The 19,422-nt window shown below is 40.2% G+C and overlaps 1 protein-coding gene across 1 annotated transcript in view; it reads right to left on the bottom strand.

Annotated features, from left to right (window-relative positions):
• DIAPH3 (diaphanous related formin 3) overlaps positions 1–19,422 on the bottom strand; it is a 563,614-nt gene that overhangs the window by 141,472 nt on the left and 402,720 nt on the right. The window contains 1 exon segment of the mRNA NM_001192614.2: positions 244–339. Within this exon segment, the coding sequence (NP_001179543.2) occupies positions 244–339 (96 nt within the window).

Genomic DNA, 19,422 nt, shown 5'->3' with positions numbered 1-19,422 from the left:
GCTTTGCCAGGTTCAGCGCATTGATTTGTTAATATGCTAGTGACACTGGCCAACTGGAACGCTTCTCTCTCTGACACCTGTCATTGCAAAGGAAGGATTAAGCGCATTTATAAAACTCCTGAGGAGTTGTTGCCCACAGCACTACATTCTTGACACGCGACTTTAAAAGAATTATAAAAAAGGGGAGTGTTGTCCTTTGTTACAGTTCCCTAGAAAGTAACATGAAAGAAGCATAATGTTCACCTTTTGGCTTCGGTGTCCTTTTCCTTCGGTCGCGGAAGGCAGCCCCCGACTGCAAGGCCTCCAGCAGACTATCCATCACTCCTGTCTCATCACCCTCTGTGAAAAGAGAAGCCGGGAATTCCATCATCCCTCTGGGTTACCATAGCAATGTCAAAGCATGCGCAGGAACTGGTGATGGTATGGTAGGGGGAAGAAGATCAGATGCCAGGACTAAGCCACAATTTCACAATATGAAAGGACTTTAACTCCCCCAGAAATCAAATGTCTTTTAATGCAATCTGTCTCATTAATGCCTCGGCCACTGTCCACTAAAGAGAACCAAATTCCACTGATTCACTTTAGAGCACTGTTTTTATAGTCTGGTGGCACAATAACTGTAAATGGAATGTGGGTCTAGTCGTATCTGTGTCTCGGGTTATCATAAATCACATTTCCCTTGTAGAAATGGGTTATTTTCAAGGCATCAGAGCTCCTATTCTAAAATCGACCAGGTGTGGGAGAATGTTTCTGTTGTTATAGAGATTCTGCTGTCTAAATTTATTGTACAAAATTATATTTCCAGGCCAACTTCTGTGAACATGCTCCCAACAGCTGATTCTTCATATCAGAGGGTAATTGTCCTCAAACTTTCAGTGACACAGAACAATCACTGCAAACTTTTACAGAAAGTATGAAAAGTTTGTCTTTTTAATGAAAGATAAACCAAAAGAGGCTCTGAAAAATCTGAAGGATAGAAACACATTATGATTAGTTTAAACTGACATTCTACATATAATTGATGAGATTCTGGATATAGAGCCAGCTCTCTGTATTCAGTTATTTTGTAATAATCTACAGTTACATATGCCCATGCTAAATGTTTTTTAAAGGAAGCTGTTAAAAAAAAAAAAAAGGTTCAAAGAAACTACTGGTTCAAACTAAATCTATGGAAATGACAAAGATTTTTTTTCTTGGTCCCTGAGAGAGTAGTGGCATTCTCTATGAAGTTGTGTGACTGGTATACAGTCATATCTAAAATACTACGTAACTATTTTCCTCTGGATTTTTTACTTCTTTTTTTGAAATGCAATCCTATTCTAGAGAACATATGACAAATGAATGCAGTAGAGTACAAACAACATACTCATTTATGGTTTATAAACAGATATATAAATATGTATCGGCCGTTTGCAACCTGGTTCTGTTTCATTTTTAGAAAAGTACTAAACTTCATAGGTATAATGTGAAAAAAGGTGGGTGAGCAATAGGGTATTTGGAGATTGTTAACTTACATGTAAATTTAGTTCTAAAGTGGCTTGATGGCTATTTTAATTAAAACACATTAAATATTTCAGATATTTTAATTAGTATCTAGCAATCTTGGAAATTTACACTCAAACTCAAGTACATTTTTCCTAAAAAGAACTGCAGGTAAAGCTAAATATATGATATATCTCATTAGGGTGATATTATCATTAGTGTGACATTAGTTGTGAATATATCTCATTAGTAAAAGGAAACCTTGAACTTTCCACAGTAAGTTTGCTGTTGACAGTAGTATTGATGAAGTGATTGTGAAACTATTACATGAGTATTGTAAGCCTGAGCAGATGGGTAGACACGTTGATGCAGAACATGGAATGCTTGCTGGGAAATATAAATACTGAGTGGGAGAAGGAGAGGAAGAACCATGAAGTGCTGGATTAGACAGAAAGGTATCAGATAAGCTCAAGCTTTGAAAAAAGTACTTTTTCTAGCTTTGTGGTCCCACAGAGCCGAGAAGTAATGACACCACAGGAGCAATGAGCACACTTGGCTCTCAAATCTTGGCTTCTAAATACTATTACTCACTAGTAGGAACTGGAATACATAGAAAAAGGGCTGATTCTAGGGCTGAGATCAAGGAAGAAAGAAATGAGTCAGGAACATACAGAAAATGTCTGTGCCAGAAAATAAGAAAGTGCTCAAAGACAGATGGGTGGAGGGGCCAGACTGAAGAATGAAAGCGAATGTGAAAGTGTGAGTAGCTCAGTCATGTCCAGCTCTTTACGATTCCATGGTTTGTCCATGGAATTCTCAGGCAAGAATACTGGAGTGGGCTACCATTCTCTTCTCCAGTAGATCTTCCCGACCTAGGGATCAAACCTGGGTCTTCTGTACTGCAGGCAGATTCTTTACCATTTGAGCTAACAGGGAAGCCTTAGCTAACAGGGAAGGAAGAACAGCCTTAGCCAAATTTAGGACAGTCTGACCACTGAATCAGAGAAGGCAATGGTGACCCACTCCAATACTCTTGCCTGGAAAATCCCATGGATGGAGAAGCCTGGTAGGCTGCAGTCCACGGGGTCACTGAGTCGGACACGACTGAGCAACTTCACTTTCACGTGCTGGAGAAGGAAATGGCAACCCACTCCAGTGTTCTTGCCTGGAGAATCCCAGGGACAGGGGAGCCTTGGTGGGCTGCCGTCTATGGGGTCGAGCAGAGTCGGACACGACTGAAGCGACTCAGCAGCAGCAGTAGAACACTGAATAGGTAATGATGAGAATGCATTATTATACATTGGAAAAAAAGAATCATGAATCCATACTGACACTAAACATTTTAAATTTTATTTAAAAAGGGGAAGAAAAAGCTGTATTGAAAAAAAAATTCGCCATATTACAACTCACACAGTAAGAATTAAGCAGAAATCATCAATGGTTACAAAAACTATTGTATGTGAGGTTATGGAGCAACATGGCATGGAGAAATCTCACAGGTAACACCTTATCCAAATAATCAAATTTGACATCACCAGTAGTGATGGACAACAACTGTCTCCTGAGGTCATGCACTGAAATGGACACAATATAACCTGTGAAGAAATATTTAACCTGAATCTAAATGTAAGGAAACAATATTTTGTGAAGCAACTAGTCTAGGTTCTTAAAAGTCATCAATATTGACCAAGAAAGAAAAAAAGAGAAGAAAAGGTTAGAGAAACAGCATTTTATGTTAGAGGAGATTAAAGAGACATGACAACAAAATGCAACACACAATTTCTGATTAGTTCTTGTACTGCAAAAAAGCTACATATGACATTATTGGGATAGCCCAATTTTAAAATGTGTTGGGTATTAAATAATTATATTATACCAATGTTAGTCACTTGAGTGTGATAATTATATTATGGTCAGGTAGGATAATGCCATTGTTCTTAGGAGACAGATGCTGACATGGTCAGGCTCACTAAACAACTACCTACAGTTTCACATCCTCAATTTCATGCCTTTGATCATGCTGTTCTGTCTGCATAGAACATCCTTCCTGCTTTCTTCACCAAGCTATCTCCTTCTCCTTCCAGACAGACAACTAAATATCCTTTCCTGACCTATATATGCTGAACTAGGTGCCTTTCTGTGTCCTAATGGCTCGAGGTACATATTTCAATAAATCCTCTATAATATTGTTTATGTGATCATTTCTACCACGAGACTATGAGTTCACTGAGGGCAAGGATTATGGCTTTCATTTAACATTTAGCAAAGAAGGTGTTTATCAGCGTATGTTGACTCTATCAGCAAATGAAGCAGGGGTGTGGTCAGCTGGAAGGAGTCCCCACACAGAAGAACAGAAGTCGTGATGGGGGTGGTGAGTGGGAGCACACCCCCATCACCAGTGTCAACAATGCTGACTGGCTCCCTCCTTCCTCTGGCCACACGTGTCTGTTCAGCACATGCCAGTATCCCAGGAAGTGATCCACTGTTTCCTTTTCTGACTAAACTTAATGTCGGTGGTCTAGAACTGAACTATTTTTCACTTGAAATACTGTATGTGTTGCCTGAAATGATACTGCTTCTAGTTTCTCCCTAATTCAATTCATTCCATACAGCACTGAAGCAGAATTATGATCCCCTAGTCACAAATTTTCAAAATCACTCACTTGCCACAATATAAAGTCCCAACTCGTTCTCTTGGCCCTGACACTGACACCAATTGCTCTTTAAATCATATCTCTGATTTCCAACATCACAACCTGTTCCTCCACTAAAGGCAACTACCTGTGTTTCTCCACAAACATTTTCTCCCATCCATCAGTCTCTACCTGGAACTTCTGTCCCTGGACTAATTCTCCAGTGTTAACATTTTGCTTGGCTTCCATTCCCCACTCTTATAGTGAAAATTGTATAGCATCAGATTAAGAAGCCCTGCATTCTACTCTGAGCTGTCAACTGGCTATGTAATCATTCCTGACATGTCTAATAGCGATAATACATGTCCATGGTTCAGGAGACGATCAAATGAGATCATACAAATGAAAGCACTTGGTAAATTGCTAAGTGATACAAAAATGTATGGAAATAAATTCATAAATGAACTCCATGGTACACTATAGGAAGTTTATGTACTGTTCAATTATGTTCTCAGCATTGTTTCAGATACATTATAAATTAAATAACTCTTTTATAGCATATTTGATTATGCCTTTGAATAACATCATTTCTAAGGGAAGTTCAGATCAGAAATACAAGAAGACTCTTAAAATAGTCCAAAGGGTAAGATGGAGACACAAAATAAAGATGTTTTTCCAAATGCTGAAAATGCATTTGAAATTTTCACTTAACACACGTTTACTGAGGGCTATGATGCACCAGAATATTACTAGGCATTCAAGAATTAACTAGGTCCCAAGAATTAACCAGAGGTGTTTTCAGCTCTCCAGAAGCAGAAAAGTGAGCTCAGTATGGAGGGTTATATTGGATACGGAAGTTTTCCCAGTGAATTAGAACCTGTTAGCAACATGAGTGGGCATGGCAGGGACTGGGGAGGGAACAACACATCTGGCAGAAGAAAGGCAGATACAAAGGCAAAAGTTAAAAATAAAAACAGAAGTGAGGTATAACAAAGGATTTTGTTGCTGTTGTTTAGTTGTTCAGTGGTGTCCGACTCTCTGCGACCCCACTGACTATAGCCTGCCAGGCTCCTCTGTCCATGGGATTTCTCAGGCAAGAATACTGAGGTGGATTGCCATTTCCTTCTTAAGGGATCTTCCAGACTCAGAAGAAGTATTTAAAAGACTCATGTTTACACTATTCTAATATAAACCAGAGAAATAAAAATTAGCCATTTTTATTATAGACTAGAATTCAATTTCTTTAACTACAAGTCAATTGATATTCAAAATATTTATAGCCTCTCTCCTGCTGTGAAAACTCTTTTAAATAAATAGACTAACTGCAATAGTCAAAGCTGTGCTTTGTCTGAATAACATATCACCTTGCTTAATTTGTAAATCGTATTTTTAAAAGTCACTTGGCTTCAAGGGAAACAGAGGGAGGGTTAGGGATGAGATACTTCTAAAGAAGAGTCAAGAGGGTATGGGGACAGGCAGAGAGGAGATCTGTTAAGGAGATCACAAGGGGGACAACTAGGTTACAGGAGAGAAAGGGGGCCAAGAAACTAGAAGCAAGTCTGCTGGGGTGGGCCATTTATAAAAATATTCTTTCTTATTTCACAGACCTGTCAGAAAGTTGAAGAGAACAGTGATAGGTATACACAAATACCAAGCAATTTTTGTTAATTACTAGTTAATTACCTAGAAATAATATTGCTGTCCTAGAGGAAGCAATCATGCAATACTAACTAGAGGGGTGAGGAGTATTGACATCATTGCACTATTATGTATGTATGTCTGCAAACTCAGTTGTGTCCGACTCTTCACAATCCTTTGGACTGTAGCCTGCCAGGCTCCTCCGTCCGTGGGATTCTCCAGGCAGGAATACTGGAGTATCCCCTCCTCCAGGGGATCTTTTCAGCCCCAGGGATCAAACCCAGGTCTTCTGTGTTTCCTGCATTCACCGGCTCTTCTCTGACCATCAAGTATGAAATAGTTACAATGTGGTGACAGTGGAGGTAAAGGAGAAAGGGTGTAATGAGGACAGTGTAAGTGGGGAGAGGGCACAAAGGAACTAAACTTTTTGCCACTTAGGAACTCAACGTCTAAAATGAAAAACTGACAATGATAGCCTATGTTACTAGAAATAAAGAAGAGGCAAATATCAGAAAAAAAAGAGGGACCTAAGAATTAAAAGCGGTTACCTCTGGGAAGTGGGAGTTGAGAGGGTGAAGGGAAGGATCATTTACCATGCTGTAAGCATGCTGTACTCCATTAAAAAATCTGTAGAAATCACATCGTGGATCCCCTCGTGGCTCAGACGGTAAAGTCTGCCTGCAGTGCAGGAGACTCAAGTTTGATCCCTGGGCCAGGAAGATCTCATGGAGAAGGAAATAGCAACCCACTTCAGTAATCTTGCCTAGGAAATTCCCATGGATAGAGAAGCCTGGCAGACTACAAGTCCACAGTGTGGTAAGTACGAAAAATCTAAAAATTCCCAACAGGATGAGAAAACCAAAAAAGAGAAAGGGAAGAGAAAGAGGCTGCTTCTTGACCTAAATGTACTTTCCTATGACAAGGGAAAGAAGACAGGTAACAATAGGTCTAATACACAATGGAGAATAAGGCAATGGAGATCTCCACCGAGGAAGGACCTCTGGCAGAGAACAAAGAGAGAGGGGACAACGTTCACAGAAGGCATCCTGGAGACCTAAGACTTAAAGAAGTCATTTGCCAGAGGGCAGGCCCTGCAGAGGGCCCAGGACAGCTGTACAGGGGACATGAAACACAGGGGAGAGCTCCCACGTCTGCAGGAATGGAGGGCAGGGTACCAGTAAGGCTGCTGAGAGGTGATGCTGAGGTAGGGGCCAATTCACAAAGCACTGAACATGCCAGACTGTGGAGTTTGAGGTTTGCCTTTAAGGGAGCCATTAACTTGTTCTAAGTGAAGAACTAATGAGGTCAAAGTTTTATTTTAAAAAGATCACTCTGAGAAGAGACAAGACAAAGAGCAAGGAAAATAAAGAGAAGGTAGCTTTACTGATTTTAGTTCAGTCATGTCTGACTCTTTGTGAACCCATGGACTGCAGTACGCCAGGCATCCCTGTCCATCACCAACTCCCGGAGCTGCTCAAAGCCATGTCCATTAGTCAGTGATGCCATCGAACCATCTCATCTCTGTCATCCCCTTCTCCTCCTGCCTTCATTCTTGCCCAGAATCAGGGTCTTTTCCAATGAGTCAGTTCTTTGCATTAGGTGGCCAAAGTATTGGAGTTTCAGCTTCAGCAACAGTCCTTCCAGTGAATATTCAGGACTGATCTCCTTTAGGATGTACTGGTTGGATCTCCTTGCAGTCCAAGGGACTCAAGAGTCTTCTCCAACACCACAGTTCAAAAGCATCAATTCTGTGCTCAGCTCTCTTTATGGTCTAACTCTCATATCCATACATGACTACTAGAAAAACCACAGCTTTGACTAGACGGACATTTGTTGGCAAAGTAATGTCTCTCTTTTTAATATGCTGTCTAGGTTGGTCATAGCTTTTCTTTGAAGGAGCAAGCGTCTTTATTTTCATGGCTGCAGTTACCATCTGCAGTGATTTTAGAGCCACCCCCCCCCCAAATAAAGTCTGTCACTGTTTCCATTGTTTCCCTATCTATTTGCCCTGAAGTAATGGGACTGAATGCCATGATCTTGGTTTCCTGAATATTGAGTTTTAAGCCAGCTTTTAACCTCTCCTCTTACACTTTCATTAAGAGGCTCTTTAGTTCTTCACTTTCTGCCATAGGGGTGGTGTCATCTGCATATCTGAGGTTTTTTATATTTCTCCCGGCAATCTTGATTCCAGCTTGTGCTTCATCCAGCCCAGCATTTTGCATGATACACTCTGCATATAAGTTAAATAAGCAGGGTGATAGTATACAGCCTTGACATACTCCTTTCTCGATTTGGAACCAGTCTGTTGTTCGATGTCCAGTTCTAACTGTTGCGTCTTGACCTGCATCCAGTTTTCCCAGGAAGCAGGTAAAGCAGTCTGGTATTCCCATCTCTTTAAGAATTTTCCACAGTTTGCTGTGATCCACAGTCAAAGGCTTTGGTGTAGTCAATAAAGCAGAAGTAGATGGTTTTCTGGAACTCTCTTGCTTTTTCGATGATCCAACGGACGTTGGCAATTTGATCTCCGGTTCCCCTGCCTTTTGTGACTTAAATCCAAGCAAAATGCAATTGCAGGAACCAGATAAAGAGCAAAAGTGTTGAAAAAGGAAAAGAAAAAGGACAAAGAACAGAAAAACGTTGGTTTTTGTGGATGTGTGTATTACAAAGTGAAGTTGAGGCTAATATGCAAGTTTCTGATTCAGCCAATTGAATATAAGTTGGTATTATTCATGAAGTACTGAATTATTTTTGCTTCATGGTACAATGCTCCTGAGCCAAGAGAAGAATTCAGTTTGTATATGTTGAGATGATCATGAGATATCCAACTACAGGTGATTAATAGTGTCTAGAAGGCTTACAGGTTTAAAACTCGGGGCAGAAGAATTGGTTATAGTATTAATAATAGATTGAACTGTAGAAGCATATTGGTCATACTCAAAGACACAGAACAATACATAAACATAGTGAAATGGTAGTGAATACAAGTTTTGAATTTAGACAACTTGAATTTAAATTCTGGCTTTCCAATTAGAAAACTGGTGTGACTGGGAAAAGTACTTAACCTTACTAACCCCCATTCTTTTTTCCTCAACTTTAATGTGTGACTAATAATAGCACCTATTTCATAAGATTATTGGGAGGATTAAAGAAGCTAAATCATGTGTAACACTCAACAGAGTTCCTGGCACATTGTAAGAACTTAACAGTTAATCTTTGCCGTGGTCATCATTGGTATTACGACAGAGCATGAGCTCTGTTAGGAAGGGTGTGTGTAGATATAAGAAAAGAGAGCCGAGGGTGAAGCGACAAGGCAAACTAATACACAACTAGTATGTAATGTAAACAGTTCACAACTGTTCGCAACTTGTGAACATCTTTCATTGTGTTCACTTTGAATGTGCATCCACAGCTTCCACCATTTCTGGCACACCTTGTTTAAGTCTCACCACATATGATATGACTTCAGTAATAATAAAAGATATATTAACCGCCTAGAGTTTGGCATAGGATAGGGAAGAAAAGCTCAGTTTCTGCAAAGAAGTGTTGAAAGTGTGCAACTGAAGTCCAAAATTCAGAGGCTCAGAGTTAAACTTAACTCTTTTTAAAAGAAACACAAGACAGTGGATACAACAAAATTACATTAATTTATTGTTCATGCTGCTAGTTAAGACTGTCTAGGTCACCAAATTCAGTCTTCAGCCTTCTAGAACAAAGCTCAAAATATGACTTAAGCCAGAGAGCAAAAAGACAGGAATAACTTAAAGTGATGTCTTTAAATGTGTCTTTTTTGTGGGGGGCTGGTGGGGGTATGGAGTAGTGGTACTGTACAAGACTCAAGAGTTCCGTGGACAGCAAGGAGATCAAACCAGTCAATCTTAAAGGAAATCAACCCTGAATATTCATTGGAAGGATTAATGCTGAAGCTGAAGCTCCAATACTTTGGCCACCTTACGTTAAACACCAGCTTACTGGAACAGACTCTCATGTTGGTAAGGCTTGGGGGCAGGAGGAGAAGGGGGCGACAGAGGATGATGGTTGGGTGGCATCACCGACTCAAAAGACACGTGTTTAAGCAAACTTCAGGAGATAGTGATGGACAGGGAAGCCTGGCTTACTGCAGTTCATGGGGTCACAAAGACACGACTTAATGACCCCAAAACAACAGCATAGTAGGAAAAAATAGCTTTGCTATTATTATATGTATTTTGCTGTTGTTCAGTGTATACAATACTATTATCACAATTAGCATTATTATTGTTTTGCCAAGCAAAGGGGGACACAGTATGGTAATGCCCTGAAAACTACATGCCCTCCAAATGTGTCTTAATCTAGATGTGAAACTGAAAATTTGACTCAGAAGAATTAAAAAGTCAATTTTCGTTGGAATTTAAGGAATAAAACAATAACTAGAACAGTTCTCTCTTATACTATAATTAAATGAGTGGCTTAACCATGAAAGTGGAATTTTATATTTAAAAACCCAATACTTTAGTATTTCTGGTTTTATGCACTATTCTTCATTATTTGCATATCTTAAATTAAATATATTTCCTATTACAAGTTAGAAGGAAATGTTTTGTTCTAGTTCTGTGAAAAAATGCCGTTGGTAATTTGATAGGGATTGCACTGAATCTGTAGACTGCTTTTGGAAGTATTTCTTCCAACCCAGGAACATGGAATATCCCTCCATCTGCTTATGTCATCTTTGACTTCTTTCATCAGTGTCTTACAGTTTTCTGTATACAGCTCTTTTGTCTCCTTAGGTAGGTTTATTCCTAAGTATTTTATTCTTTCAGTTGCGATGGTAAATGGGATTGATTCGTTAATTTCTCTTTCTGACTTTTCATAATTGATACACAGGAATGTTACAGATGAAGCAGTTTGCAGAGCAGCAGTGGAGATGCAGACATAGAGAACAGACTGATGGACACGGGTAGGGGAGCAGAGGGAGAGGGTGCGATGAATGGGGAGCAGCGTGGAAGCCTACACACTAACACATGTAAATAGACGGCCAGGGGGAATTTGCCCTGTGACTCAGGGAACTCCAACGGGGGCTCTACAATAACCTAGGGGGTGGGAATGGGTTGGGGGTTAGAGGGAGATTCAAGAGGGCGGGAACATACGTACTCCCACGGCTAATTCATGCTGATAACAGAAATCAAACCAATATTGTAAAACAATCAATTAAAAATACATAAATCTTTAAAAAACAAACAAAAAACAAGTTAGAAGGAAAAAATTAGAATCTTTTACAAAGAAGAAAGTTTCTCTTTTTTCCCAAAACAAAAATGAAGTCAAGGAGCCAAACTGCTGCACTTAACTCGTGGCTCTCACCAGCTGTGTGCCTGCCTGAGAGACCGCCTGCGCCTCCCCGTTTCCTCATCTGTTAGACGGGGGTAATAACAGCAACCACCTCAAAAGGCTGCTGTGAGGATCAGTGGGCTAGTCCACGTAAAGAGCTCAGGATACTGCCTCACACAGCAGGGTTTCAGTCCATATTAGTTAGTTTTAATATTATGATGACTACTCTTACTCACTAACATGGCACACACTGCTGACCGGCCAACACAACATAGCCATTCCCTATCCTCTCTTGGTCTGCTTCCACTACAGAGGCAGGAAAAGCTAAAACCTCATTTTCCAAAGCTGCCGTGTAGTAAACCTGAGGGTGGCCCTCTGAGGTATAATATATACATCTGATACATATAATATCTGACTGATAAAGCTAAGTGATCACCTGCACGGGGCTGCTAGAAGCAGAAGAGGCAGATGTGATAACCGCCCCCCACCCCCCTGCTCCTCCTGTGTGGAAGGTCCACTGGCACCGTGACAGCTGTGGTTGCCGTGGCATGAGGCTACCCTTTCCTACTGCGTGGATAAGCCTGGCACCGTGACAGTCATCGTAACTCTGAGCACAGACCACAGGGCCATTCTTTAAGGTGCTCTGGATAAAATATAAGACTATATTTTCAAAGCTTGAGTGAAAAATATTTTGCAGATACATTTGACTGTATAAACTATAATTATTATACTATTTGTTACATTATATTCAGATTGGAATCTAAATTTTCATGCCATATTAAAGTTATAGAGGCATTTGTAAAAGAAAGAATTTTTCTTATATGAACTTTCCAGTCTCAAAAAAAAAAAAAAAAAGAAAGAAATCCATTACTGGATGTCATGTTTAAAGCATGGTTCTATTTTAATTATATAAACAACCAGGAAAAAGTGGTAATATAAATTTACTGTTATAAATCAAAATGTATTGTTATAAACTTTTAATTTCTAAATTTCTTACGATTTAGATAGTTGTAAGAAAATGACTTTGGCATCATAGTCTTTTAGTTTAATTCATGAAGCTATCTGATTTACCTTCTTCTGGAATTTTTTATGAAGGTCTTTCATTTCAAAAACTATTAATAATATAAACAACTGATAGGATTTCAGAAAAATCAGTTATTGTCTGCTCATTTAATTCTCCTCTCAAATAAAAAGGGCACAACCACTTTTGGAATATAAACACACATAAGGCACAGGATTTAAAGAAACCATACAATCTATGAATGAGTTTGTTATTACAAAATATTATCAAAAAACTTATTTGTGTTGTATTAAATAGAAAACCAATATATTAAAAAAAAAAACAAAAACCACCAAACACAACTTCAGTAGGTCAGACAGAATGTGTGCCACAGAATATGAGCCTCTGAGAAGTTCTGTGTGTTCGTGCATGTTGTGGGGGTGTGGAGGGGTGTGGTGGCTCTGTGGTCATACAGATGTGGAAAATAATACACAGTACATATGGCTCTTGGTAATTCATACTGAATAAATGAAATTCATGACTGAAGTTTACATTGAATATGAAAACTCAATTCATGATTCATGATAAATGTGGCATTTCAAATCAGTAGAGAATAAGAGAAGACTCAATAGCCACTGCGATGGTAGTTTACTTGGATCCTACCCTCCTACTAACAGCAAAATAAATCCCAAGTGGATGAGATGTTTCAACACTAAAAAAAAAAAATTGCAAAGAATAGTAGATAATATGGAAAAGTGTATTTTTCATTAGGGCTGAAATGGGAAGATCATCCTAGGAAAAATCTGAATACCCAGATGTCATATGGTCTGTACTATAATACATATCTACAAATCACAAGAATAGTAGAACAAAGTCCGCACTAACATAAACAACAAAAGGAGAAACTAGGGAAAATATTTGAAAACGGGCATATTCCCTAAAACTGATTTTCTTGAAATAAAGAACTTTATGACTCAGAAAAAAAAAGCAACAGTTCAATAAAAACAAAAAGCAAAAAATCAGACAAATGATGTATTCAGGAAATGCATCATGAAGACAAACAAACGGGGCTTTTATACAGAGGATAGAATCCTCAGCCTCATTCATAATTAAGGTTTCTCAAGTATGTCAGTAAGAGACCACTTTTCACCTATGGGCATGGCAATAACAACTGAGGATAACTGGTGAAGATTCGAAGACAGAGCATTTCACACATTGTTAGGCGAAATACAGAACTAATGCAACATCTTTGCAATGCAATTTGGATCAGAAATAAATCACACATACTACTTGATGAAATAATTTCTTCCTAAGAAAATTATCTTAACTCATACGTGCACAAGGATGTTCACTACAATGTTGTTTATAAATAATAAAAGGAGATTGAAAACAACTTAAATGTCAATTTGCAGGAGACAAACTTCGTAAACTATGACATTCCTACACCAAAGCATGCTGAGACAAGAAAAAATAATGAAACATATTTAAATTGTTGATATAGACAAAATCCAAAACATAGTAACTGGAAAAAGCCAATCACTTATTAATCAGTGAAGACACTGAGTAGACCTTTCCATGATCACTCACAAATATTACTTACAAAGCAGAGGATAAATTTCCTGACTTTCTGCTTAGCAATTACTCCACAAGTGACCCACTCTGATTAGCTTGTTCATGGTGACCTATTCTAATAGTTACTAAAGAAAACACATTTAAAATCAGTATTGACTCCCTGACAAAATAATGTTGACAAAGATGTCCTTGTGTGTTATACAGGGTTAAGGGTGCTGAATAGAGGACCTCAGATACAAAAAGCACAGAAAGTCATGGGAAAATAATCTATCTATTGAAATACATATGTCGATGTGAAATGATGATGACATTTAACAAGATGAGACTCTCACACACGATGAACACCCATGACCCTATAATCACACAGTAACCCAGAGAGCAAAAGGTTAATTACATGGCACAACATCACTATTCTAAGTAGAAGCTCACCCACAAGAGCTTCATTGTACTCTGAGAAATAAGTCTGACTGTGTAACTGCTTACTTCCTATTGAAAACATATTATCATATATTTTAAACTTGTTTTTTAATGTTTTCATATATTAGAAAATTTGGAAGAAGACTTTTCAATGGTTTTGTTCCTCACAGAGTTTTGGAACAAAGAATGAAATGACTTCAGATAGAGGAAATAAAAATGATTAATTCAATACCAAGAATCCAGGGGAGACTAAGCTAGGGAATAGAAGTGATTTCACAGGAATTTTCCTTCAGAAGAAGCTGGGACAAATGGGCTTGAGGCCGTGGGGGCCCCTCTTCACCAGCAGTGGCTGAGCCAGTGACCAGGGCCCAGAGGGACCCAGCAGTCAGGCTCTGACAGCAGCATATGGTGCCGAGAGGGGGTGAGGGGAGCCGGGCTCAGGCTGGAGAGCTGCCACGGAGGGCTGCTGACAGGTGTGAAAGAATCAAAGTTGGACTTCACTATGATTAAAGCTGGCATAGTGTGAAAATGTCAAGCCTGGGTGACGAGGCAAATGGTGGTATCATTAACCCACAGTGAGAACATAAAAACCAGGTTTTATGTGGAACATGATATGGTAGGTTTTCAATGAACTGATTTTGAGTCAAACTGCTTTGTCCAAGAAGCAGTTGGAAATATAAAACTATAAAGTCTGTAGTTCAATTCAATCCTACAAATATGAAACTAAGGAATATGGGGCAGGCACTGGAACCAGCCCCTGCCCTGTTGTCACGGGACCTAAGAGTCTAAGGGCAATTTCAACACGTAATCCTGACTATCTAAATGAAGAATGCTCCGAGAGAGAAAGCAAAGTGGTATGAAACTGTTTACTACAGAGGCAGTAGGCCAGAGAAACAGCCACCACTGCTCAGTGGTCACTTCAGAGATTGCTCTTTGGTATCTGTACTAACCAAGTGGCTCAACGGTAAACAGTCCGCCTGCCAGTGCAGGTGATCCATGGGTCGGGAAGATTCCCTGGAGAAGGATATGGCAACCCACTGTAGTATTCTTCCCCAGGAAATCCCATGGAAAGAGGAGCCGAGTGGGCTACAGTCTATGGGGTTGCAGGGAGTTGGGCAAGACTTAGCGACTAAACAACAAAAACAATCTGTACTTGTATTTGCACTTACATTTCTGAAGACGGTTTTACTTGTACTGTAAAACACACAACCCTATAGATAGCATGTAAACAGTGAAAATTTGTGTATTAATCTTGTGTGTGCCAAGAAAACTCCTAGTTAAATGCCACCTCACTTCTGCAAATCTTGCCAACACAAAGTAATTTTTACTAGATTCAAGTTTTAGGTTCATTTTAAGTATGAATTTGTGTTTCAAAGTACTAAGTATTCTTTATTTTTTCAGTACATTTCAAATGACAAATACAGATTTATTCTGCACGAGTATTTCTTCTTCAATCAGATGTGGAAATTGTGGCATTAATATTACAAACTAAAGATTTTAAAAAATCTTAATCAGGGTGACTGCACCATATTTTTGAAAGAAAAGAGGTCAGCAAAGACAGTAAGGCCAGTCTGAATGAGTGGAAAGTGAGGAGGAAAAGGAACTGACATATGCTTTGAGAAAGCAAGTAGCACAGAAAAGAAATGAAAATGGGAGACGATGAACTTCTGATGAACTCATTAACAACTGCAAAGAGACTGGAGGCAAAACTGTGCTCAACTCTCAAGGGAACAAAGGAAGATTCTGCCCTGACTACAAAAAGCTGACAAAGGAATACAGAAACCCCCAGATAAAAACTGGTATTACATAAGTTTGAGAACAACTTTATTTAGAAAAGAAAGAATGCATATCAAAATGAACATAAACTAAATGTGAGCTAGGTATATGAGGAGCTATCACTGAGTTCCCATGTACTAGGATCTGTGTGGAGCATTTTACCTAGATTTTCTGCTTTAAGTCTCACTCCAGCCCTGCAGGGCAGCTATTACCAGATGCATTTTAAAGCCAGGGAACCTGAAGCTCTAGGAGGTGAGTAATGCACCAAAAGCGCTGTAACAGGCAGGCAGCAAAGGAGAGGTCTGAACCACTGTCTTTGACCCTAAAGCTGACATGCTTTCCACTACACTGACTTTTCCTGACCCTCTGCATTGTGACCCTCTGACACTATGAGCCTCTTGATACTCTGTCTCTGTGTTGTGTGATAACTGAAAAGTACTCAGATCCTCAGCTTTGCTGAGCTGTACTCAGAGTTGTTTCAGGAAATGCCTCAAGGCAGAAAGAAACAGTGGCTTTCATAGCTGAGAACTCAACAAACAGTCACAGATTCGGTTTCCCCAAATTCACTGGAAGCCAGATGCCTTTCTCCAGAACCAGGTGATGAATGAGATACACGTCACTGATGACTACTTCCTCATAGGAAAAGAGCAGAGACATCTTCCTTCTCCGAGGACCAGGAGTATCCAGAAATACCAGAATCAGGCCAGTCTGCAGTGGCCTCCTGGTCCCTCCTACAAGCCACCTACTGGACAATGGCTACAGTTAGATTAAAGTGTTGAGGCCAGTCACACCACTATCACTATCATTCAGTCACCACATCTAAGAGGCAAGTCCTTTCTGACCCCTCCTTCTTGCAATATTTATTAACATAAGCAACTCTCTACTACCTTGGTGTCTTCAATGAAGACTCCATTGACCGCTACTGTTAAACTGGAGAGATGGTCTCCCTGCCCCTTCTAGAGATGTTGCTCATCCTCTCATATGTCTTTACCATCTGACTTTGTCATCTGATTCAGCCTTCCTCTTCTAGCCAAGTCTTGCCATCATCCTGCATGAATTCAACTCCATATGAACTACCAGTCTAACAGCAAATTAGTTCCTTGACCTCCTGAATCTTCAGGTTATCAATCCTACATTACCCACTCTCACAGCCATAATCTGAGCTTTGCTACCACCCACAACTCTTTTACTTTTATTAACCTGCATTCATACAAGCCATCTGTCCTTTTCCCTCCCTTTGTTCATCTCCCTCCCCCTCCTCTCCGCATCCTGTCCTTTCTCCAGGAATATGTTCTGCACCCCGGCCCCACTGTCATCTCCTTGCCTATCTGAGGTTCATCACTTTGACCATGGTTCACAAGCCATTATTTTACTTTCCTCCTCCCGTAGGGTCTTTTTGCAGACTCTTAGTAAAACTTAAATGAACTGAAAATTCTATCTTCTTGGCACTACACACTAGCTGCCGAATAACTGTGGTGAGAAACAGCACTGCAGAATCAGGGCTGGTACATAATCACAGCTGCCAACCTCAACTGCATTCTTCGTGCCATCCAGCACTCCATCTATGTTTACCTGGAGGCTCTCACACCCACTCCCTATACAGGTTGTTTCAGTGCTTCTTTCAAGCCCTTCAACCAGCTACCCTTCCTCAGCAAAGGACTTGCTCTGTATCAGATATAAAATGCAATGACTTGATAAAAAAACCCTTAATCTCCTACCATTAAATCTACAAATGTATCTGCACTGGGTCCAGCTTTTCTGCCTTCTCACCCATTACATTAGCAGAGGTCGTCGCGCCCAAGACAATTTCCTCTGCCTATACCGACACCACATTCTCTTCACTCTGTTCCCACTGCCCTCAGGATCTTGCTCTGTTTGAGATCAGTCTTTCCCCGCCTCCTTTCCCTTCTCATTTCCCTCGATCTACATTTAAACAAATGCAGCACATGCTTCGTGCTCTGTTGATCCTGAACCCCTCTGGTGCCTACCCGACTTAGATCTCAGTCTCCCTTACTCATTCATCAACCCTCTTCCCTGCCCCTCGAGCTGATGTCAATAGGATATTGTCAGTCGGTTTACTCTATGTATCTGGGCAGCATTTGGCAATACTGACTAACTCTTCTTTGAAACAGTCTCTCCCCTTGGGCTTCATGATATGAGGATTTCTTCATTCCCTTCCCTCCTCCATGTGACTGCTTCCAAAACTCTCTTCCCACCTCCTCTTCCTCTGTCCACATTTACACCATCCGTCACATGCTCCATCAGCATTTTAATAACTGCTATAGCTCTGCAAACTAAGAACTCTAAGTTTCCACCACCAGCAAAACTTCTACTCCTGAGCTCTGACTACACTGACCGAAGATTAAGGGGTTTCCTGGAATACAGGGATGGGAAAGCCTCAGGCAAACTGGGAGGAGTTGGTTACCATAGACCATAGGCAATCATTCACCAGACATGGGAACTCAGGTGTCCTACAGATACTTCGTCCCCATTTCCCCCAAACTTCATCTCCTCCTGGTGTTCCTTATCTCAGAGAACAGCACTACCTGTTAAAGTCAGATGGCAACTATTGAAGGATACATAAAAGGATCTGTCAAAGCACACAGTTCCCAGTCACTTTTCATACTGGGGAAATATCCAATAAGAGTCTTACAGAACCTGTTGTTGTTGTGTCATTGTGCTTAGTCACTCAGTCGTGTCCGACTCTTTGAGACCCCACAGACTGTAGCCCTACAGGCTCCTCTGTCCATGGGATTCTCCAGACAAGAGTACTGGGAGTGGGTGGCATGCCCTCCTCCAGGGGATCTTCCCTACCCAGGGATCAATCTCAGGTCTCCTGCATTGCAGGCAGATTGTTTATCGTCTGAGCCACCAGGGAAGCCCAATCAGCACTTACAAACTCTTTCAATGAAACAACAACAAAACTACAGCATCCTTTATGTGAAGAGTTACAGATCTGTTGGATAGCTCCAGTGGTGCAACAGTTCTTTACTCTTCTACATTCTTCTACAATTCATGTTCTACAATTTATAATTTTGACCACCATTTAATCCATTATAAAATTTCTTCTTTAAACATTTTTGGATATTTATAACATGCTGTTGTGGAATGATTAATTTTCCTCTTCAGTAAGATAAAGCACTGTTTCTCGAGTAAGGAAACTCTGGGAAACAACTGATACTAACTTATGAATGCCTCAGCCTAAAGAAATGGTACACATTCTGCAGGTCACTAGGAAGCAAAATGTTTGCCCTTCACATCTTATTCTGTAAATAAACGGTCTGTGGACCTCAACTATCTCCACATGACTCCTGGCTCTGGGTACACTTAAACAATGCCTTTAAACTTTCTGGGACAAGTAAAATACAGTTCATTGCACAAAAGAGAGAATTTCCCAGGTGTCCCTAGTGGTAAAGAACCCACCTGCCAATGCAGGAGACTTAAGAGACTCCTGTTGATCCCTGGGTCTGGAAGAACCCCTGGAGGAGGGCAAGGCAACCCACTCCAGTATTCTTGCCTGAAAATCCCATGGACAGAGGAGCCTGGCAGTCTATACTCCACAGGGTCACAGAGTCGGACATGACTGAAGTGCCTTGGCATGGC

This window comes from Bos taurus, chromosome 12 (genome assembly GCF_002263795.3).
Source record: "Bos taurus isolate L1 Dominette 01449 registration number 42190680 breed Hereford chromosome 12, ARS-UCD2.0, whole genome shotgun sequence".
Classification (NCBI taxonomy): Eukaryota; Metazoa; Chordata; class Mammalia; order Artiodactyla; family Bovidae; genus Bos; species Bos taurus.
Note: the sequence above shows the minus strand (reverse complement) of the source record. Positions and strands in the feature narration are given on the sequence as shown.